The 23,803-nt window shown below is 44.7% G+C and overlaps 1 protein-coding gene across 2 annotated transcripts in view; it reads right to left on the bottom strand.

Annotated features, from left to right (window-relative positions):
• Window positions 1–16,112, bottom strand: part of PDE10A (phosphodiesterase 10A) — a 238,710-nt gene extending 222,598 nt beyond the window's left edge. For both annotated transcript variants that reach the window (XM_063124458.1, XM_063124459.1), the window contains exon 1: window positions 15,970–16,112. In XM_063124458.1, the coding sequence (XP_062980528.1) occupies window positions 15,970–16,060 (91 nt within the window). In that variant the 5' untranslated portion in view covers window positions 16,061–16,112. The remainder of the gene's footprint in view (window positions 1–15,969) is intronic.
• Window positions 16,113–23,803: the final 7,691 nt, after the last annotated feature.

Genomic DNA, 23,803 nt, shown 5'->3' with positions numbered 1-23,803 from the left:
TGGCCTACAGCTCCCATAAGCCGTAGCCAGCATAGCCAATGATGAGGGGCCATGAGAGTTGTAGGCCAAAAGTATGACTCAAACACTTGGACACTACACCTGTTAACATCAGAGCTGAGTTCAATAAGAAGGTACATATTGTGAAGTTGCACAAATGTTCTCTGAATGAAATAAACCCCGTATGAAATATAACACTGCACACAGTTCTATAGTTGTCCAGTAGAGGGCAATGGTACACAAGTTCAAAAGTTGCTTAAGAATACATTGATGTGTGTATTTTAAGTTGCAAATTGGTTTTGGACTTTTGAAATATCTTTATGCTTGCGTTTAAAAACAAAACAACACACCCATATACTCCTCCTTTGGACATTACTTGTTTAAAAATTCTATAGCACAATTGGTTGGACAGAAGTACACCCATATTTGCAGGGTGCTTCCAGATGAAGTTTTTAAGGTGCAATCCTATGCATATTTAGACAGAAAAATGTCCTACAACTCCCAGCATGCCCCAGCCAGCCATGTTGACTGGGGAATACTGGGAGTTGTAGGACATTTTATGTCAAAACATGTATAGGATTGTACCATGATTCACCTCATCGCTCTGCCTCATTCACAATTGTTTTTTTTTGGGGGGGGGGGCACTTAGGGCATCCAGACATCATTTGAGTTTTCTACAGCTAGCTTCAGATCATCTAGAATAAGCCACTTTTGTATTGTTTAAAAAAGGGGAGGGCACAAAATAGTAATTCCAGGTTTTAAAAAGTTTCCGCCTTGGTTTAAAAAAGCCAAACACCTTAAAGTTGGTGAAATTTTTAAAATTAAGGTTTAGGACAGGCATCTGCAGCTTGTGACTTTGGCACTTTTTTCCTCCCAACCAATCCCTGTTCTCCCAGCTATCAGCTTAAATTCTCTCCTCTCCATTCTAAGGAAGGAAGGAAGGAAGGAAGGAAAGAAATTTCAAACAAGGAGAAGGAGGTGATGGGACATGTGCAAAATTGAAAGAAAACACACACAACCCTTTTCATGGCTGCCATTAACCATATTTTTGCAAGTGGCAGAAAAGGGAGAGCCAAGGCATTCTACATGTGGCTTTTATTGTGTGTTCATGATCTCTCACTCGTGGTAATTTTAGGGTCCTTTACATACCTTATTTCTTTGATTCTAAGATACACATTTTTCCCCATATAAACACCTCTAAAAATGGGGTGCGTCTTAGGGGTTTTTTTTCTGTTGGTGGTACTGAAATTAGTGTGAGTCTTACAATCGATGGTGTCTTACAATCGAAGAAATACGGTAATGTCGTCATCCTCCAGGTTTGCAGCCATTATCATGGGGAGTTTTCCTAATGAGGAAAGTCTAGTATTTATTTATTTTTTCTGAATGGCATTATAGAAACCTAGCATGATTGTGCAATTCCACTATGCCACAGCATGACCTAGTGGTTGTGAAATGGAACAAATGAAAAGGAAGGGGGAACCCGGGGGGAAAACATGTCTAAACAAGCCAATCTTAGTCTTGCAAAGAATCTGGAAGCAGAAGCCAAAGTCTGCTATACCACAGCCCTACCTAGTGGTTGTGTAATGGAGCATGTAGCAAGGAAGAGGAAGGGAAAGCATGAGTAAAGGAACTAATCTTAACTAGGGTAGTGTTGAGCACCTGACTAGATCTGGGAGTCCAGCAGACACACACACACCCTCGTGTCTGACCCCCAAACCCAGTAAGGCACTCCTGGCATGAGTGCAGACTCCACTCGAGTGCCCACAAGGCCCATAGAGCACTCGGCAGCTGTCGAAATTGTGCACTTAACCCGCTGCATCAATGGTGGCTGCCATTGACATAATGGAGGGGAATTCTGCAATTTCTGGAACACCTGCAAATTGCACACTTCTTCCTGATGTGTCAATAGCCACAAAGGCCCCTTTTACACAAGGGTAAAAGCATGAACAAAACTTGTGTGGCCTGCTGAGGCACAAGCAGGGGAGTTTGCCCACCCCTAATTCCACAAAGAATCTGGAAGAAGTAGCCCCAGAAAACATGCAGGTTAAAAGCCTCATGTAGAAAATCCCTTAGACACCCTGTATCTGTGGAGGCATACTCCACACAACTGTATTCCCAGAGCCAATCAGGAAGTATCATATGGAGGAGTTTTTTGACCATGTGAACCAGCTCACTACTTGTTGGCTACCCCCATACATACATACACACACACCCCACCTCCATTTCTTGTGTCTCTAGTTCTCCCCCCCCCTTTTTTTTTTTTCATTGTCAGAAAAAAAGAGAGAGCAGCAAGAGAGACAAAGCGCTTGCTGTCAGGTAGACTGGCCACTTAATGCATCGGCAAAAAGAGGACAAAAGATGGCATGGATTTGCATAAAATTGGCATGTGCTAATTTATATGGATGCACATTTAGAAATAATTACCATAAAGTAAATAGAAATACAGTACATAATCCAGAAAACTGAGACTAAGTGGGCTGTTCAGTCTGCTGTGCAGGTGCTTACTGTAGATGAGCTTCTCCAAGGCCCAACTCACCTTCCTTATGGTTCTTTCTCTGTGAACCAGACCTGGACTGGACAGTCCAACAAATAAGAGGACTGTCCTCTATAAAGTAGGACACATGACCACACTTGCTGTGGGCCATTGTAAGGAAAGGAGGAACTTGGCTCACCGCGTTCACTGCCAGGACTGTAGCAGGAAGAGATTCGAACAGGGACTGGTCTCTGAATGGTGTAGGAAGACTTTCTCTGTTGGCCCTAGCCAGGAGGCAGGGTAAGAGATGTCAGTTGGCCTCCACATCAGGCAGCAAAATGTCTTTGACCAGCACTGTTCCTAGCTTCTCCAAAAAAATGACCCATGCGCAAAACTAGTTGCCGAGTAGTTATTGAGAATATAATACTACACACTATATCACATCTGTGACTTCTACTTTGTTTTGATCCAGGCTCTAGTGAAGGCTAGTCTAAGCTAGAGTTGTCCCCCACAGTACTTCTTCCTAAATTCATTTGTGCAAGAAATTGCCAATTTCACATTATGCAAAGATGTATTGGTCTATTTCCTCGTCTGTTTTGCAAGGCAAGAACAGATGAGAATGAATCAGTAGGGAGCTACAATTTTCAACACTGTTGTCTCATACATACAACAAGCAGTGAAGCCAGTCATTATTGCTGTAGCAGGCCAACTAGTTCCACGGTTCCCTCTAGCCTAGGTCATTAAGACAAGAAGGCCAAATTGGTGGACCTGGGCCACTTTTCACATGTGTTCCAAAGCACCAACGAAAAACAAGCATGTGTGGCAATGTTGTACAGAAGCAAGATGAATGTGGAAGTGTGACATTGCATTTCAGATGCTTCTGCTGTCGGCATGGTGGGGTTCACCACACACAGGGGAAACAGTGGCTTTCTCTTATGTAAAAGCATCCTTTACCTTATAAACAGTGTTGAGCCTCAGGCCAACGGTTCAAATCTAGACCTCTGGAGTCCCCCTGAAGGCCACATGAGATCCAAATCCAGACTTCTGGAGTCCCCCCCTCCCCAAAGGCCAGCCCCCCTTCGTCTGCCCCAACCCCTTTCTTCCTACCTGATAGTTTCAGATAGTTTCCTGGTACATGCACAGGGTTTTTTCTTCCCATTCTCAGGGACAGCACCAGCTTTCCGGTCACTTAAGATGGGAAATCACACATGCACCTTCACTGAGCCTCTCCCCACCTGGGCACTGCCTCTCCCCACCCACCCTGCCACACACCACATCTCCCCTTCAGCCTTTAATCCTTTCCCCTTCAGACTTTTCCCAATTTTGCAATGGAGTTCTCCAATCAAAGCAATGCATAGATTTGAGAAAAGTGCACACAAAACAGGGTGGATAAATCAATGATTTTTAAATATATATCAGATTTTTTTATTTAAAACAGATTTTTTTTAAATTTAAATTGAATATTTTAATAAAATGCTTTTTGGGTAAAATCTATCTAATGATAATTTTCTATTTAAGATACATTATAGTCCAAAGGTTATTCATCATGAAATAAGGATTAGTTTTTAATTATGTAGCATGAAGCTGTTTAAATTTTTTGGTAAATGAATTCCATTAATCCATTCACAATGTCATGCTCTTCCAGAGGTTTCTGTAATCGAGTCTTTCTGAGTAGTGATTTAATTCATGATTTAAATCAAATTGATTTAAATCAAATCCACCCTGACACAAAAACACATATATTCATGAAAGTAACATGAAAATGCATATATCATGAAAACTGCTTACAAATAAAAATGCAAATGAATGTTCTTGCAAAGTTTTAAAATAACATTGTTCTTGTTTAAATGGGTACTGTTGTTTTATACTGTTGGTTTTATATTTTTGATGGTTTTAAATTTTGTATACTTTTTAATGTTCACTGTTTTTAACTTTTGTAAACCGCCCAGAGAGCTTTGGCTATGGGGCAGTATATAAATTTAATAAATAAATAAATATTCGGGATGAACTGAGGTGAAGGCTGAAAAAATGAGAAACTGAAAAATACTGAAATTGACAGATATGTCCAACTGTAGCTGTAGATGTGGCCCACAGGACAGCAGAAAGCACCCACGAGTACAAGGAAGAAACTAAGCAAGTCACCTCTTTTCTCTCATCCAAGCCCACCAACCTAATATTTATTTGTTGTCACCAATTAGTATATGAAAGAGAAAAAGAACGATTGGTATGTGGAGGTGTATGCAACCTACATTACTGTTGTTTCAGTCATGATTGGTTTGTGAAAAGGGTTCATATGCCAACCTTTCCCAAAAGGGTTTAAGAGACATCATCACATTTCCTCCTAAAATAAAAGGGTTACTTTAACAAATTCAGTGCATGCACAAAAATGCCAGAATTTAGACGCACATTAAACATGCTCTAAAGCTTGCAATCTATTCTGAAAGTAATAACAAGCTCACTACAAAAGTGAATATTACAAATGCAGAAATTTCAGCCATCTAGCCCAAGAACTATAAAATTCAGTAACATTCCTAGTTGTACATTTAATCCCTGGTATCTCCAGGTGAAAAAAATCGTAGGTAGAAGGGTGAGTTCCTGAAGAACTGCTACCAGTAAAAGTCAACCAAATGCACTGATGGTCTGATGGTAGCCATTTATAGCCTTCCCCTCCATGAATTTGTTTAACCCCCTTTTGAAGCCATCCAAATCGGTGGTCATCACTACATCTTGTGGTAGCGAATTCTATAGTTTGACTATGCACTGCGTGAAGAAGTGGTTTTTTTCCCCATCTGTCTTGAATCTCCCACCAATCAATTTCATGGGATGAACATGGGTTCTGGTATTATGAAAGAGGGAGAAAAAATCTCCTTATCCACTTTCTCTACACTATGCATTGTACAACTCTATAATAGCTGCCCTTACTCGTCTTTTCTTCAAGTTAAACAATCCCAGCTGTTGTAACCTTCCCTCATAGGGGAGGTTTTCCAGCCATTTCAGTTGCCCTTTTCTGCACTTTTTCCAACTCTACAATATCTTTTTGAAGGTGTGGTGACCAGAACTGTACGCAGTATTCCAAGTGTGGTTCTACCGTAGATTTGTGTATGGACAGTATATTGGCAGTTTTGTTCTCACTTCCTTTCCTAATTATACCCAACATGGAATTTGCCTTTTTCACAGCAGCTGCACACTGGGTTGACATTTTCATCAAGCTGTCCACCATTGGCCAAGGTGGCTGGAGCTAATGGAAGTTGGAGTCCAGCAACATATGGTGGACCTCAAGTTCCCCACACCCTGTACCAGAGCAAACTAGAGAGAGAAAACACAAGTTCCAAGTGGTTATACTTTGTGGTTTGACAGGATCCTATGAACGATGCAGGGGCAAAACCCATCAAAAGTAAAGTTTACTCAGCAGTACAACACCTAAATTCAAGCATATTAAGATGGAACACAGAGTAGCATTCTAATAGATACCCTTGACTTAGCACAAATTTTCAAATGCATGATTGCCATCAAGTATTTAGGGCTGCAAAGAGTTCATAGATTTACCTAGATCATGACATTATTATTATTATTATTATTATTATTATTATTATTATTATTTATATAGCACCATCAATGTACATGGTGCTGTACAGAGTAAAACAGTAAATAGCGAGACCCTGCCGCATAGGCTTACATTCTAATAAAATCATAATAAAACAATAAGGAGGGGAAGAGAATGCAAACAGGCACAGGGTAGGGTAAACAGGCACAGGGTAGGGTAAAACTAACAGTATAAAGACATAAAACAATTCCCAATTTCCAAGCCTATGAAGTTTTGGTCACAACAATGAATTGATCAATTTGTGTCTTAAACAAATGAGTAAGAAGAAACACAACAGTTCAGAGAAGAATTCAATTGTATAGTAGAAATGATTTGGAAAAGTAGATGACAAAATAGGTCTCGATATATATTCTGGAACAAAGGGCAGCATGATCTGGTTTTAACTTTAGGTAGCTTTTATATTCAAGAGTCACACAATATCAATTCAATCATATTTCATTATTTGCCAGAGACGTGAACTGCACAAACCACGCAAGTCCTTCTCCTGCTTCCATATTTTAATATTATCAGTGCTTGTATCTTACTCAACGGCTGCTACACTTGCCTTTCAGTGACTCAGCTCATTTTCTCAGAATGAAAAGGAAGAAGGAAAAGTCACATAAGGTAAAAGTCTTAATTTCGGACAATTGTGCAATATATGAAACTCTTTTTGTTAAGAACTTAAAAAGCAGCTTATAGAAAAGATACTGGGTACCACGGACAAAGAGGTTTAAGAAAAACAAGCACAGAAGTTTTCCAATAATGTGTTCTAGAGTTTATTCAAATTATAACATCTCTCTGTTTGGATTTCTCTTAGGAAACACCATTCAATGAAGAGTCCTGTCAGCCCAAGCAGAGGTTATTTATTTATTTATTTAAAATTGTGTATACATTCTCAGCCCAGTAGGACAGCAGAAGTACCGTATTTCTTCGATTCTAAGACACACTTTTCCCCCCATATAAACATCTCTAAAAACGGGGTGTGTCTTAGAATCGTGGGTGTGTTTATTATTTGTTAGAATCAAAGCTTTTTTTCTGTTGGTGGTACTGAAATTAGTGTGCGTCTTACAATCGATGGCGTCTTAGAATCAAAGAAATACGGTAGCTTAGGGGTTTCCAGACAAGGCCTTTATTGAGCAATCACCCTGCTCATTCATGGAATTTGGAGGAGATCCAGACAATGTCATGATCCATTTGTAATGTCCCCATGTTTTCCCATGGGAAGGTTACAAACAATTCATGACATTGCTTTTTCCTTCTATTTTTTCACCCTCCCCCCCCCCAAAAAAAAACTGTTAAGGAGGGTTGAAAAAGGAATAGCTTCACAATGCCTTCTGATTGGTAGTGGTAGCAGCCCTCCACCTGGAAGCACCCCTTTGACTACATCAAACAATACAACAATGAAATCAACATTATCCATTAAAAACAGTAAACCACACACACACATATATATATAGTAACCCAGGGGCAAAACTAGTCAAAAATAAAGTTTGCTCAACAGTAGAATACCTAAATTCAGGCATATTAAGTGGGCTAAATGCTTTTTTTGGACAGAAAACGCTTCTAAAGGTCCCAAGAAATCTAGCTAAGGACACACTTGCACACACAATGTTAGGTGAGATTTTAACTAAATAGAATGGTGGGAAGGAAAAACCAATCTCTCTTTGAGTATAGAGAGGTTCTTCGGGGAGTTTCAGTCCAAACATATCCAACACATCTTAGGGTTGCACTCTCTCTCTCTCTCTCTCTCTCTCCAAACCTATATTGGTTTTAGACACACATGACTGATTTGGTTTCCCCTCCCCACAATGTAATAATGTGAACTATAGTTTAGTAAAAGTATAGTTTAGTAAAAGTGCTGAGAATTCTCTGTTGGAGAAAGAGAAAGAGAGAATTCGCCGTTAGAGATCTCTAGCTGCCGTTAAGTAAGTATGTGCAGAACCTCAGGACCAAGGGCCAAATCCAGCCCAGAAGGTCATGCCACCTTGCCCTGACCTGACTCCCTTTCCCTTTAATTACTGAGTGTTTGGTGGTTTCCTAGCTTTTGTGCATTTTTCTTTATCCATTCTAAAATGTTGAACTGCCTCTTCCAAGGCTTCTTCCTGGCAATAAGAGCTTTAAGCTACAACAGAGATAATTGAGGAAACTGATTGGGCTGCCTGGAACATGGAGAGTGAAAAAAGAAGAAGAGGTTGCACACAAGTACAATGCATCCAGGTCGTGGTCTGACGACACCTGTTGTACCCATCTTGCTGAAGCCAAGCAGGTTTGGGACTAGTCATTGTTTGGATGGGAGGCTGCCAGGGAACCCCATCTCAATCATCTTGAGTTCCATGATGGAAGAAAGGCAGGATAGAAATATGTTAAATAAATACACCCAATCTGGCACTGTTTGCATGTCCCACGATTTGGACTTAGAACTGTATACATACATTTCAATTCCCATTATGGGAGCTTTAGTCTAACATAACTGGAAAGCACCAGGTTAGAGAAAGCTGTTCTTTGCTGACACATTGACCCTGTTCGGACGACACGCTAAGCCATGGTGGTTAAGCATTCTGAGCTAAACATTATGGCTTAGTGTGTCATGTGGTCCATGACTTACCGTGTCGTGTGCACCATCCCTAACCATGGTGGCTACATAACCAAGTTTAAACACACTCACTAACCATTTACTGCAAAAGGGTTAGGAGCCTAACCATGGCTTAGTGTGTTGTCTGAACAGGTCCATTCCCATATGCACTACAGTGTTTATTCTGAAGACTCATTCTGCTAGCACCACTTATGAGTAGCCTCACCACATCCTCCTCATAGTGCAGTTCTAAAAACTTTTGTTTTTGTTTTCAATTTACTAATCAATTGTATGCGGTTACTCGGCCTTTGTGAAACCATTAAATGATCTAACTTGAAAAAACATAATCACCACCACCACATTTGTATCCCACCCTGCTCCAGCGAGCTCACAATGCTATAGATGATATCGCCATAAGGTGGCCATGTGGCTTTCTTTACCGTCCTCGATTTGAAGGTGCCCCCTATTTGAAGGGCTACAGAGTTCAAGTCTGATTTTAAGAGAAGGAACCATAAGGTGGGAGAGCGGGAAGAGGACTTAAAGTTCCCCATGAACAGTGAGCACCTGGACAGCAGAGGGAGCAGGCACACAGGCCACCTGCCCACAGTGTGGTGTCCCGAGGTAAGATGCATTGTATTTCTATTTAAATTATAGTAATTATGTCTACATTTGCATTTATATGTAGAATATGCAAATCCATGCCCACTTTGTATTTTTGTGGGTGGGATGCATTTCCTTCTCTCTCTCTCTCTCTCTCTCTCTCTCTCTCTCTCTCTCTCTCTCTCTCTCTTTTTTTGCAATAATGCGTAAATGCCCACCTTAGGAAGGTAAGGCTGAAAGAGTGCTCAAACGTCACAGTTTGGTAGTGATCTGAGCTCCCCAACCAGAGTCCAATGCTTTACCCACTGTACCACACAGTCTCATAAAATTATATCCAGCAGAAGAAAGGGGGGAGAGGATTGTGGAAAACACATAAGGGGTTTGATGATGCCCTGGAACTTTTTGAGGAACATTGAGATAAAATCTGTTAGAGAACATGTCAAGAGATCATCAAGTGCTTGAATGAAGCCCTTGTTAGACTATGCAGACTAGTATGCAGCCATGGAAACCCACTGGGTGACTTTGGGCCAGTCACAGACTCTCTGCCCAACCTACCTCACAGGGTTGTTGTTGTGAGGATAAAGTGAAGAGGAGGAGGAGGATTATGTATGCCACCTTGGGTTTCTTGGAGGAAAAAAGGTGGGATATAGGCCATAGCTAGACCTAAGGTTTATCCCTGGATCATCCAGGGGTCAAACCTGTTCATCTAGGTGACACACAGGAGATCCAGTGCTCAGGCAGGGGAGAACCCTGGATGATCCCAGGATAAACTGTGGCCATAAATGCAAGAATAATAAAGAGAAGTTTCTCCAACATGGCAGCTCTTTCTGAACTCCTGTGATACCGGTGACCTTGCCCTCTCCTATTGGCATTCAAGAAGCACTCCGGACTTGAGAAGCTTCTCTGCAAAGCAAGAGTAAATGGGGCTTTTTGAGCTTTAGAAAAGCTCTGTTCTTCCTTGCAACAACAAGCAAGATAAGAGTTACCCATGTACAATGCATCAATGAGATGCATTGCACCCACCATGAGAGAAAGAGCTCTCATGATGTTAAGCTGCCATGAAACTATTATTTGTCTTAATATGTTCAAATGCTACCAGCACACTATGAGCTGTTAAGACAATCAAACAACCCAGCATGACTTATTTAACCCATGATGGGCTGTGATGCGTGCTGGTGGCCATTTTGAATATTCAAGTGGCGGTTTGTCATGTCATCTGAACATGCAAACAATGGGTTATGTCATGGCTGTTTAACCTTTGCATAATCCACATTCCCTGGGTTTGGATGACACAACAACCTGCGGCTATGGTTTGAATATTCAAAAATTGCCTGGCACACAGTTAAATAAGTCACAGTAGTCAGCAGGAGGGGTGTGCATGGACCCCCCGTTCCGCCCCGCGGGCCGATCCGAAAATTTCGGATCAGCCCGCTCCGCTCCGCACTGCTCCGCCCATACTCCGCTCCTCTTCGCCGCGGAGCTCCAGCTCCGAATCGGAGCTCCGCAGTGGAGGGGAATGGCGCCAGGTAAGACCGGGAGAGGAGGGCGGGGGGGGGTTACCGGGCCCTGCCACCATCGCCGCCCATGCGGCGACGGTGGCAGAGCCCGGTAAGGGACCAAGGGGGAGGGGGGCCTTACCTGCCTCCATCCGCGGTCCGTCGGCTTCTTCAATTGAGCCTTGCGGCCCAGACTTCCTGGTTGAACAGCAGGCTCAATTGAAGAAGCCGACGGACCGCGGACGGAGGCAGGTAAGGGAGAGGAGGGCGGAGGAGGGTTACCGGGCCCTGCCGCCGTCATCGCCCATGCAGCGACGGCGGCAGAGCCCGGTAAGGGACCAAGGGGGAGGGGGAAGCGGCCCAGACTTCCTGGTTGAACCGCGGGCTCAACTGAAGAAGCCGACGGACCGCGGACGGAGGCAGGTAAGGGAGAGGAGGGCGGAGGGGGGTTACCGGGCCCTGCCGCCGTCACCGCCCGTGCGGCGACGGCAGCAGAGCCCGGTAAGGGACCAAGAGGGAGGGGGAAGCGGCCCAGACTTCCTGGTTGAACCGCGGGCTCAATTGAAGAAGCCGACGGACCGCGGACGGAGGCAGGTAAGGGAGAGGAGGGCGGAGGGGGGTTACCGGGCCCTGCCGCCGTCACCGCCCGTGCAGCGATGGCAGCAGAGCCCAGTAAGGGACCAAGGGGGAGGGGGAAGCGGCCCAGACTTCCTGGTTGAACCGCGGGCTCAATTGAAGAAGCCGACGGACCGCAGATGGACGCAGGTAAGGGAGAGGAGGGGGGGTTTACCAGGCCCTGCCGCTGTCGCAGCATGGGCGACAGCAACAGCGGCAGGGCCCGGTAAACCCCACTTACCTTTCCGGCGGAGCTCCGGATCGAGGCGAAGGATCCGCCTTCACCTCAATCCTCTTCACCACACTCTGCCGGCCTCCCAATCCTCTTCGCCTCCACCTTAAGGGCAGGCGAAGCCCCCCGCTCCACTTCTAATTCGCCGGTCCGATTAGAAGCGGAGCACATCCCTAGTCAGCAGTGATTGCGCAGACCAGGTCAATGTGTACAAGCAAAAAGCCTTACACAAAGAGTGAACTAAATTCTGGCAATAGTTGTTTTGTGTGGGTTTTTTTAACTTTTAAAAATTATAGTTAGTGCTAGTGGCTGCTTGGTTACAGGAACATATTGCATCCATTTTACAGCAGCTGCATTGGTTACCAGTTCATTTCCAGGCACAACTTAAAGATGCTGGCAGTCGTGTTAAAGCCCAATTTGCCTTCGGCCCAGGCAACTGAAAAGACCTCCTGCCTGCCTCCTCCCATCCCATCGTCCCTATTCCCTGAGTTCTGGTGAGCAAGGCCATCTCTTCATCCTGACTGTGGCTTATACAAAACTTTGGAGGATGGTTGGGAAAACCTTCTTTGTCATCTCACCTAAACTGCAGAACTCATTGTCCCTTCCTCAGGAAGTCATTTTTGCCTTCAACCCCAAGGAAAGGCTGTCGGTGTGGGTGTTGTATTTAGACGAGCTTTGCCTGATTGAGATTTTAATGGATGATCCCATTTCATATAAGTAGTTTTATCAGCTGTAGTTGTTTCAGCTTTTAACTCTTGTTAAAAATGACTTTCTTCACAATGGTTTTTTTGTTTATTTTTAATAATGATGTAAGCTGCCCCGAACATTGCTTGGCAGTGGAAGGGCAAGACATATTTTTTTTCAATAAATAAATACACATATTTTTACTGCAGTGAAAACTGCACAGAGGTAAACATTTTCTTGTTGCAATATAGAGCACATCCATGTGAACTATTTCCTTCACTTAAATCACCTTCTGCTCTTCTTATAGCTGGCTGATTCAGAACGTACTTTTTAATCTGGCATTTCAGATGAAAGCATTACCCATACCTTTGAATATCCTGTTTTTGTTTTAACTAATGTCTCAATATCAAACATTCAGATGAGTCATTTATGATTATTTTTTGAGCACACAAATCTATCTAGCATTAAGATCCATGCATTTAAACTAGTGATGTTACTGAAGTTCATCGTGATCTGGCTCCTAGTTCAGTGTACAAAACTGTCCAGCTCATAATGCTTGGCTGTATTACAAATCAAGCACAACTTCCCCCCTAAAATTTCTTCTCCAGCTCGGAACGTTAAGTGAGATTCTGCGTCTGCATGGTCAGTGCTCAGTAGACCAAGTGCTCAAAAGCCATCTGCTTTAGTGCATGCGCAGAAAAGCAAGCTTGCGGATGGCAACTGTATACGCCACAGGCTTGTTCTTATCATAGAAGGGATGGAGGTGAAAGCGCATTGGGAAGTCATGTATGAATTAGGCTGCATTGGTCAGAGATTTTAAAGAACCATACATAGAACTAGTTATAGCCCATCTTTGTAGAGTATACTCTTGATTTTACCACATACTGCACAGAATTAAAATGGCAAAGCCTAGATCAGTTGCTCCAACCTCCAGCCTTCATCTATTATTTTCCTGTTGCCGCAGAAAGGCTTTTTCTGGATTTTTTGCAATTTCAAGATATCCTAGCAGGATTGATAAATAAGATCACCTGTTTGAATTAAACAAAACCAGCAAGGAAAGAATGCCCCAATTGGGTTAACATTTATGCATGCGCCGTTTCATTCAGATGAATACTCCCATTTTGGTATGGGAGCTTAATTGTGTTTCTATAGAACACAAATGCTCTGTATATACACAGCAAATCATTTCAGGATAATCCATAGCTGTATTGTAAAGCAGATGTCAATTCGGGGTAAAATCACAACCACCATCTTTCTCTGTCACACACACACACAAATACCCATTCTGATATTGTGATATACTATATTCTCCAAATGGTTCCTACATTTAATTTTTCATACATATAGCAAACAGAATTTCTTTCCTCACCACCAAGGAAAACTGAAAGGAAAAATGCATCCTAAAAAAAAAAGTCTGATACGTCAAGCCGGAACAGCATTCTCAGTTAAGTTCCATGATATTACAATATCGAAGTGCATACATGTCTCTTGATTGGATACAACTTAATATGATATGCAAGCATAGGAACTTTGATTGGGCTTGCCGTTGCACCTAAGATGGAAACGACACTTTATCTGCTACCTGAAATGAGTACATCAGGCTTGTAACATGTCATTTACCTGCAGTGAGTGCTGTGCATGCATATAGTTGTTTCTGCACTGCCCAACACAAGGCACAGCTGAGCTGATGCATTCAAGGTGTGGAACCTCCTGGTTGCAAAGGATCAGCAACCTTCTGAGGCTTTGAAAGAGACAATCAGGGCCACACACAATATCTTGGCAGCAATAAAGGGGAGCGGGGAAAGAGGGGAGCAGAGCAAAGGATAGGCAATCACACCCTAATTAATCATTTGCAAACATGAAATATAGTAATCACTCGTATTTTACTTCCACTGTATTTCCAGAATAAGGAAGGTGCTCTTAAAGCAGTGTTCACCATTACATAATTAGAGGCACTTATGACAAGTATTGGTTTTAAACCCATCACACTTGCACCACAACAAGGTTCTTGGTGAGCTTCCACATATACCGCTAGCAACCCTGGGCAAATGGCACTTCATTGAAAATCCAGCTTCCACACCTATACTCAATGTAAAAGGTTTTCTGGGTTCAGATCAAACAAAAAATTACTAACTTCCAAGCAACTCCCCCCCCCCGCAAAAAAAATCCAACTAAAAATCTAAAAACAACAACTCCAAAACCCTGCATAGAACTGTGTATATAAAGTAAAGGTTTTCCTGCAAGTGACTGAATCTATTTTCACAGACAAATGATCATGGAATGGGGAGGGTGGATTTCATTTTTTTATATTTAGGTATGAGGAATCTAAAACACACCAGGTATTGAAACCTCCAACAAGACCCTTCTAAGCAAATGGTGCAAATGCCATGACTGCGTCATTGTAAGAGCACACGAGGAATTGGACCAGATGCACAGAACACAGGAGGGGGGGAACCCACATCACCCCAACACCCTCCCCCCCCCCCCAGCGACACATTCATGGTGGAGACTGAATTTCAGGAGTCCAGGTGGCATTAGCAACATCTTGTTCCCCAACACCTTAAGAGCAAGGACAAGCGACTCCATATTGGATGGCATACATACATTCCCTCTCTATCAGCTCTAAGGTCAGGTTTTCTTTTTGCACCTGCTAGGGCAAAACCACTGTCTCAATTCTGCCCTTAGAGAAAAACACACCAACAGCTGGTGTGACACCACCACATGGCTCACGCTCACCAATTTGATTTTCACAATCATCCCCAACAGTTTGGGTCCTCAGTTTGTTTCCCCAACACATCATTTCTCTGCATCAGAGTCATAAGCCCTGCAACACTGTAGCTTTGGCTTTGAGTTGATTCTAGGCCCAGTTAGGCAGAATAAGCCACAGAGAAAGAAACTAGCAGGTAAAGTAAAAGAACGAAAAAAAGCTGCTGAACTCCCTAATTATTATTTTTGTGGGGGGGGGGAGATATATTTTTCCCAACACCAGTCCAGCTTCTTCATGGGTGTTAAAGTGCATGAGGGCTCTTTCTTTCACACACATAGGATTTTAAAAAATGCAGTGAAGCAAAACCTCAACTTTCCCCCAAGTGCAATGCAAGTGGAGCATTGGAGCATAGGCACCATGTAACGGGCATCCTGAGCAGAGATAGGGAAGGGAGCTGCTAAAGAAAGCAGGGATGAGATTTCTCTTCCCCCCCCCCGCCCCCCGCACACACACACACACACACACACTGGAACACCCACCAGCTCACCTTCCCCCCTCCAAACACACTGATCTCATCCACACAATATTTTCCCAATGGCCGAGATAGGATGAAAGAGAGAGACACACAGAGAGAGAGAGAGGCACACGCCATACGCAACTGAAATAAAAAAGAGTGGGGAGCCATGCAACAGCCAACCTGCAGCTCCTTCTCCCGTCAGCCCGTCAATCAATTAATCAAGCCCCCTCCTTTCTTCTTCTTCTTCTTTTTTGCCCCCTCTCCGGCCTTTTAACCCTTCCTCTCCCAAAAGTTCATCAGTGCCTTGAAAAACACACGAGAGATGGTCGAATAACCTGGCTAGAGGCGATCCGGCCTGTAGCTTCAGTGTCCCCTGCGCTGTCCTAGCTGCCCGGGCTGCCCTCACCGACTCCCAGACGCATTCCAATGCTGGGATCCCCCTCCAGATCTACCCACCCCCGGGCGGTTGCGGGCTCTTCGGCTTCCCCCCTACCTTGCTCCTCGCTGTCCCCCAACTGGGTTTTGGGTTCCTCCTCAGGGAGGCCGGATCCTCCCCCTTCGGGGGTTTTGCGTTTCTTCGACATCTGGACGGTGTTTGGGACTTGGGTTTTCTCCCTCTCCCCTCTCTTTTTCTCCAGGGAGGGAAGGAGGGAGGGAGAGAGAGAGAGAGAGAGAGAGGCGCACGCCAACCACCGCCGATGAAAAGGAGTCGCTGCTCAAAAAGAGGGGAAGAGACTTTGGAGTGGCTGCAGAGCGAGGCGGAGGCAGGGACTTGGTGGAGAAATCCTACAAATCACCAGCCCATCCGTGCAAGCCCCACGTCGAGAGAGGGTTGCCTGGTTATAGGCGCTGCCCCCACCTTCTCCTCCCCCCTCCCCAACCCGCTCCTTATTCAACTAGTAGGTGGTGGAGGTGCAAAACGAGGAACGCGGGCAATGGATGGGGCAGACCTGGCGCGCGGGGGGGGGGGGCGTTTAAAAGGAAAGGACCCCCCCCCACACACACACTATTTTTCATCCGAACTCCTGCTTGGGGTGGGGGCGATCATTTAAAATACATTGTTTGAAAAAGCAAAAACAAAAATGCCCGATCCTTTTGGTTGGCCGTGGCTAGGCTCGAGGGTAGAGAAAGGGGATGTTTCCCGGGAGCCTGACGCGAGAGAAGGCAGGAAGAAGCAATGCCGACGGCGCGACGCGCCAGGGCGAACGAGGCGCCCCGGCGCTGCGCGAGGGCAGACTCGCCGGCAGGTGGTCCCGTGCGCTGGGGCCCGTTAGGGGCGGGGCGAGTGACGTTCCAGGAGGGGAAGCGGGGAAGAAGACAGAGCTTTCCTACAGGGTCTTTCCTACTGGATCTCTTGCGCGGGGGGGAGGGGGAAGTTGCGTTGTCTACTTCTCGCTCGCCTCCTTCTAGCCAAGGAAGTTGCGCACCTAAACCGCGATCCTAAGCAGTACTTCCGAGACTTCCGCTGCAATTCTATACCCCACTGACCTAGAAGTAAACCAAATTGAACGCAATAGGAATTACTTCCAAGTAGAGGCATGGATAGGATTGCGCCGTAAGTAAGAAAGCCTGTACTTTGGATCACCTGGCTCTTAGGAATCCTTGCAGCCGATGCTTTGCAGCTGGCTGGGGAGGCTCAGGTATAAGTGCTGTCCACCAGCCTCCCCCTCCCCCTCTCTCTCACACACTCACCTTCGTAACCCTTCCTATTCCAGACCGTCTGCACGTATCATTCACCCAGATGCGCGCTGTTTTTCCCAAGTCTGGCGCACTTTCTCTCGCTTTCCCTTTCTTCCTCCCTTCCACCTGGTCCTACTTCGCTATCTTAGGCCCATAGTCCTCTTCCGCCCCCCACGCCTCTTTTCTTAGCAACTTACCCCCAAAACTACGCAGTAAGCTTGATCTCAGCTGTTTCGCCCTCCAAGGCAACTTTGCAAGAAAGGGCGTGCTGGCGGTCCGGTCCAGATGACCCAAAAGGGGACTAGAGCGAGCAGTCAGTCGCCGCCAAAGCGGCTGGAGTTCAAGGCGCCCTTAAGACCCCCACCTCCCCACCCCAGTTTTTGCCGGCGCCAACAGTCAGAGCCGCAGGTGGAAGAGCGCCTTTTCCCCCTCCGAGGTTCGGCGAGCATCCCACGCGCAACAACTCTTCCTTGAAGCGTGCGTCCGAGGGGCGCAGATTGGCTGGACCCCTTTCCCGTCCGGTGGCCCCTTCGCAGTCTACACCGCGACCGCGCGACCCCGCAGGTCTCGAAATCAGCCGCGTTCATGATTAGATTTTTCTCTCTCTCTCCCTCTCCCTGAAAGAGACACTACTGGGCTGTGTCGATCTCTTTGGGCAGATAGTGGTGCATAGGATCTCCAGGAGAGACTGTCAGGCTGCGCGGAAGTTCCAGAGTTTTTCTTAAGCGCCAAGAGGAGCGGGGGGGGGGGGGAGTGCTGAGGGGTTGGCCGCATGTCACGTCCAACAGGAGGCAATGACGTGTGTAGCTTCATTGCTATAACAGCGCCAAGGCTGCAATTGGCATTCATTGAAATGATAAGAGGCGCTCAGACGTAAGCAGCCCGGACCTTTCAGCAAGAGACTTGGAAGCCAAGATCATTTGAGACGCAAACACAACACTCGCGCCCTCCCCAAAGCAAAAGCTGAACAATTTTTAAAGAGGGGAGGGCGGGAGGCAGCGGGGAGGGAAAGGCTAGAAGACCGCGTCGCTGCAGCAGCCAGAGACAGAGAAGCTTCTATCGGGCAGCGCGATCGTTCTTGCTTGAGGCCAGAAGCCTTGCAGAGCCTACTGGTAAACTTGAAACTGACTACATTGGACTGAGACAGACTGAAATTGACCAGACTCCAAGGGTGTGTGGGTGGGTGTTTGAAAGACTCCTTTCTTCCTAGAAAGTTGTATGCAATGTTAGTCGGACTTGTCCCATTCATTTCAATGGGTCTACTCTAAGTAGGACTAATATTGAATCTAACGCAGGCTTCGCAGCCCTTTCGTGATCGTGCAAGAGGCAGGTGAAGCTTTCCGCACACACATACACACCAACAAAATTGTCCCTCTTGAATCTGTGCCTGCCACGTAAGGCGCGGAACAAGGTGGGCAGCAGTCGTCCCCAAAACCCTTATTGCAATCGAATAAATGAGGGGTGGGTGGATACGTGGGACTGATTCCGATATGCTGTTAGTTAGCCCGCTGAACAAGTAACAGTTTCTGTTATAGTCAGAAACGGCCCCGTTTCTGGCAGCCGATCTAATGCTGCACCTAGTGGAGGCTGGTGACTCCTGTTTCGGTGGGGCGGTGAATCCACTCTGGGTTTCTGTCAGAACCAGCCAGAACTCTAAAGGAGCTATCCAAGGTTCTGAAGACATTTTGGGCTTCGGGTTCAGCACCTTGGGTAGCTCCTTTAGAGTTCTGGCTGGTTCTGATTGAAACCCAGAATAGATTCGCAGCCTACCGAAATCGGACCCACCAGCTTCTCTTCCCGATGGTGCAGCCATCGGGAAGAGAAGGAACGCAAGAAGGTGATTTCCCATGCGGTAAATCCTCAAGACTGGGGAGGCTTTCTTTACTCCGTGTCAGCGACGTGGGATGTCTGTGTGTAAAGTCAAAGGGCAGAGCGTGTTTTTTTGCTTGCTTGCTTTGTTTTAAAGAACCCTTACAATCCCAAATCGATACCCATGAAAGCACTGTAAAAACGATTTTTAAAAAATCGAACCAGCAGCCACAGCTAAGAGGAGGAAAACGAAGAGGGTAACCTCCACCCACGCACCATCAGGGCCACGCGTCATCCCCAGCGAAAGTACAAACTCGCGCTCCCACACGCTGCTGCTGCTGCTGCTCTGGTGCTCTAAAAACGACAGCTTGGAAAGATGCTCACTAACCCAAAGAAACTGCCTGCCAACAGCACACGCTGCTCCAGGATAGGAGCAAGCCCGGCCGCATCAGCTCTGCCCAGCACTCTCATTGCACCTCGCGGAATCAAAACACACACGCAAGCAGACACGCGTTGTCTACCGCAGTCACCCCGAGCCCAAAATAGCCAACTCTCGGGAACCGTCCCTCACTTCGCTGCCGCCGCGCTTCAGATTCGGAGACATCCGAACTGTCTGCCGTGGAATGCCTCGGTCCTCACCGTGAGTGAATACTATAGAGACAGAGGGAGTAAGACAATACCACGGCCTCACTCACACCAGACCAATCGTGTGTAGAGCAAGAAGCACCAGTTTCACACAATAGATGCAATGGCAATTCAAGGCACCAAATGTGTGTGTTTGGGGAGTGAAAAAAGAACGAATGTCGTGGGAGAAGGCTTGCTTGGTGCTTGCCCCTTACTTTGAAAACTTTGGGGTGACAAGCACCCAAACTAAGGTCTTTTTCAGCCTCACTTCTCTAGCCCCTGCCAAAAGACGTGAAGCAAGCAGCTACCAAGAAGAGGCCCCACACATGGAATGAGTTTCCCAGAGAGGCTCACCTGGCACCTACATTTTGCTCTTTCCTGCACCAGGTGAAGAGCTTTTTTTATATATTTTCCCAGGCAATTTAGTCCTGTAATTCTGTGGTTTTAAATCTGTTATTGCATTTAAAATCTCTACATTGCTGCTAGGTTTTATTTTGGGTTTACTTTTATACTGTAGTTTTAAACTTTTAAATTTTATATGATATTTCATGCTGTATTTTGTGCTTTTAACTGCTGTCCAGAGAGCTTCAGCTACAGGGTGGTATAGAACTGTAAGAAAGAAAGAAAGAAAGAAAGAAAGAAATCAAATTTGGGGGTGCTTCGCCAAGTGCCTATGAACACAGACAAGTGTGCCAACTTTACACTTTAGGCTGGGACATCATGGGAGGAACATGAATAGAAATGTCCCCCCTCCACCAAGAGACCACAAAAGAACCCTGGGTCGAAGGTATAACACAGGGATGTGGAACCTGTGTTGCTGTTGAACAACAGCACCCAGCATCTCTGACCATCAGCAATGATGGCTGGAGTTGATGAGAGTTGAAATCCAACAACAACTGACCAGCCGTAGGTCCCCCATTCCTCATGTAAGGATATTCACCAACCAGGTTCCAGAGTCCAGAAGGAGACATCTACTCATTTATTTCATTATTTAATTTAGAACCTGCCTTTCCACCCAAAAATGGCACTCAAGGTGGGTAACAATAAAATACAGATTAAAATGAAATTTTAATTAAGACATAATGTAAATGCAATAAAAAACACAATTAAAAACACCATAAAAGAAAGAAATAGCACCTAGCCAATTAAAACAATTGTCAACAACAGACCAGCTTATGTGCCAAAGGCCTGCCTGAATAAAATTGCCTTTGCCGGCCAGTAAAAGGACAATAGAGTGTGGACCAACCTAGCCTCCCTGGCAGAAAGTTCCAGAGCCTGGGATCAACCATTGAGAAGGCCCTGTCTTGCTTCCCCATCAATGATGTCTCTGATGCTGGTGGGACCGAAAGAAGGGCCTTCCCTGAAGATCTTAAAACCTGGGCAGTCTGATATGGGAGAATGTGGCCTTCCAGGAAGCCTCGACCCAAATTGTATATCCTGGCATGAAGTTGAAAGTTTTGGGACATTCATACAGGAAGTAAAGATCATAATTGATTTTCACTTGATGAATAAGACCAGAAGAGGAACCCTGCTGGATTAGACCAAAGGCATATCTAGTCCAGCATTCTGTTCTCACAGTGGCCACCCAGATATCTATGGGAGGCCCATAGCAGGACATGAGGGCAATAGAACCCTCCCACTCATGTTCTGCATACTGTCTCTGATGTTAGAGGTAATATATAGCCATCATGACTAATTTATGCTGCTATTTCTTAGTGTTCTTCTTTTTGCCTCATCACCAACCCAGGACCTTCCATAAACACAGTTCAATTTGCAAACACTTTATTTTTAATCAAAGGAGGTGGTGCCAGCCCAACTTGTCAATCATCCTTACAAAAGAGCCATTCAAGATGCTATTTACTGACTTGGCAGAACTGACTGCACCGTGCTTTAAAGGGCATAAAATGTAAAATCCAGACAAGGGAGACAAATAACAGTGCCAGGCAATCCCTGTTCTCTATTTGAGACAGTATGGAGATACAGAAGAAAGCATTCACCCTAGTGGCAGATGAGGGAAACAGACAAATGCAAAGAGCTAAGACTGAAGGATGAAAAAATATGGTGTGGTGTTTCAATCCCTCTCCCACGAAACAGAGTATGGATCTAGATTACATGGGGTGCTTCCCAAGGGCAGAAGACTTTTGCTAGTGTTAGGCATGCTGAATCAAAGTGTCTGACACCTACACCTGAATTTTTTTTTGGGAGAGACACAGAAGGGGCAAAGTCCATTTTGGGAGTGGACAGCATTGTCCCATATGATAAGATAAATGATCAGCATTCAGCAAATTGTTGGAGAGGTTGTGGGGAAAAAGGAACGTATTTACATATGTGGTGGCAATGCAAATATGTACAAAGATTATGGAAGATGGTGTTTTCAGAAATTGAAGAAATAGTGGGAATGAAAATAGAACAAACACCAAAGATTGCATTGCTGTCACTATTTGAAGATATAAAGTGTGGAAAAGGAACTATAGAGCTGATATCGAGTTTGCTGGTTGCAGCACGATTGATGGTAGCTAGGAACTGGAAGATTCAAGGGGAATATTCTATTGAAGAATGGTACAAAGAAGTATGGGATATAGCCATTAATGATAAATTGACATGTAATATTAAGTGGAGAAAAGGTGTAACTAAAATAAATGAGTTTGAAGGAATCTGGAAACAGTTCCTAATATTTGTGTTTATTAAGGGAAGAGGGAAACCGCCAGCAGAGGAAACGATTAGATTTTGGACTCAGGAATGATCCCGAGGTGGGGGGTGCACTTTTATGTTAAGAATGATTATGTTGTAGTATGATAATGTATAGGTAATAGTTATTCAACATATATGTACTCAACATTTATTCAATATGTATGTAGCAGTTGTTTAATGTTTTTCTTTTGTTATTATTATTACTATTGTAATGTTTTATGTATGTTTATATAGTGTAGAAAACAAATAAAAACTATAAAAAAAAGCATTGTCCCATATGTTAGATTCCTGAAACACATACCAGAAACCACCCGCTACATCTGAGTATGATTTATTTATGCTGGCCTCCTTCTAGTTTGCTTGAGTAATTCTGAGTAATTCTTCTTTACCTCTCCATTGGGTTTGATTAGCCCAGTCAATTTTTTCCAGGTAGAAATGTAGAACAGCTACCTGCACTATTTAAAATTCTCACAGGATATCGCAGGATATCCCCAGTGTGTAAAGTTGGCATTGCACTATAATACAGCCACTAGATAGCACTGTTTCATTGAATGTTATGGAGCATTACCCAGACGGGAAGTTTTCAATTGCAAATCATGGGAAATGCTGGTGGGTGGGTGGGTGGGTGGAATTTTCCTCCACTTCCTTCCAGGGCTAGAGCTGTTGGTGAAAGCTACTCCCATGAGCTAGAACAGGCTGCGATTGGGAACGACTCTGTTAAATTTTGGTCTCTAGTAGCACAAAAATCAAAGCAATTGAAAGTTGGGGTTGATGCTTAGTTGATAAGTGGGAAGCCTTTTTTATTCAGGCGTTCAATTTAAAATTCTGTAACTGTGACGTTTATCCCTATGTAAGATTCCCAGAATTGAATGAAACTGACCCATGGCCAGTGGTGACACCTTCGGAGGTTAAAACATTGATTAACTTACTGAAGCGTAACAAAGCTTCCTGGGGAAGACATGTTACTACCAGAACTGTTTCTTGATAACGTTAACTGGTGGCTCCCTGTGCTTGCTAAGCTGTTCTCAAATATACAGCAAATACAAATGGTAAGCTTCCTAAAGGTTGGGAGACAAGCATAATGATATAGTTTAAGGAACATTCTACATTTCAGTATTGACTCCTTGTGAAATTTAATTTCATTTTGTTTCATTTCTCATTGTCGTGATCCTAACCTTCATACATATCCCATACATGCATGTAAGTTTCTTCAGTCTGCAACCATATATTTGTTTGTTGACACTGCATTTGCATAATTACATCTGTGCACCCATTTTGTCACGGCCAATGAGCCAAAGCAAGACAAGGACCTTAGAAACTCCATATCTTGCAAAGAACCAGCACCGGCTTGAGCAAAGGAGATGGCATCTCCATCGATCCACCTCATATGAGGATTCCAATTGCTAAACAGATTAGCAGGGCCAATGTGCACACCAGCTATCAAGCCAGACATCTGGAGGAAAACCCTGTACAGCAAGAGCAGTCCTGACCTCCTGGCCTAAAGAACATTATTATCTGGACTG

The sequence above is a fragment of the Elgaria multicarinata genome, chromosome 4, assembly GCF_023053635.1.
Source record: "Elgaria multicarinata webbii isolate HBS135686 ecotype San Diego chromosome 4, rElgMul1.1.pri, whole genome shotgun sequence".
NCBI classification, from domain to species: domain Eukaryota; kingdom Metazoa; phylum Chordata; class Lepidosauria; order Squamata; family Anguidae; genus Elgaria; species Elgaria multicarinata.
Note: the sequence above shows the minus strand (reverse complement) of the source record. Positions and strands in the feature narration are given on the sequence as shown.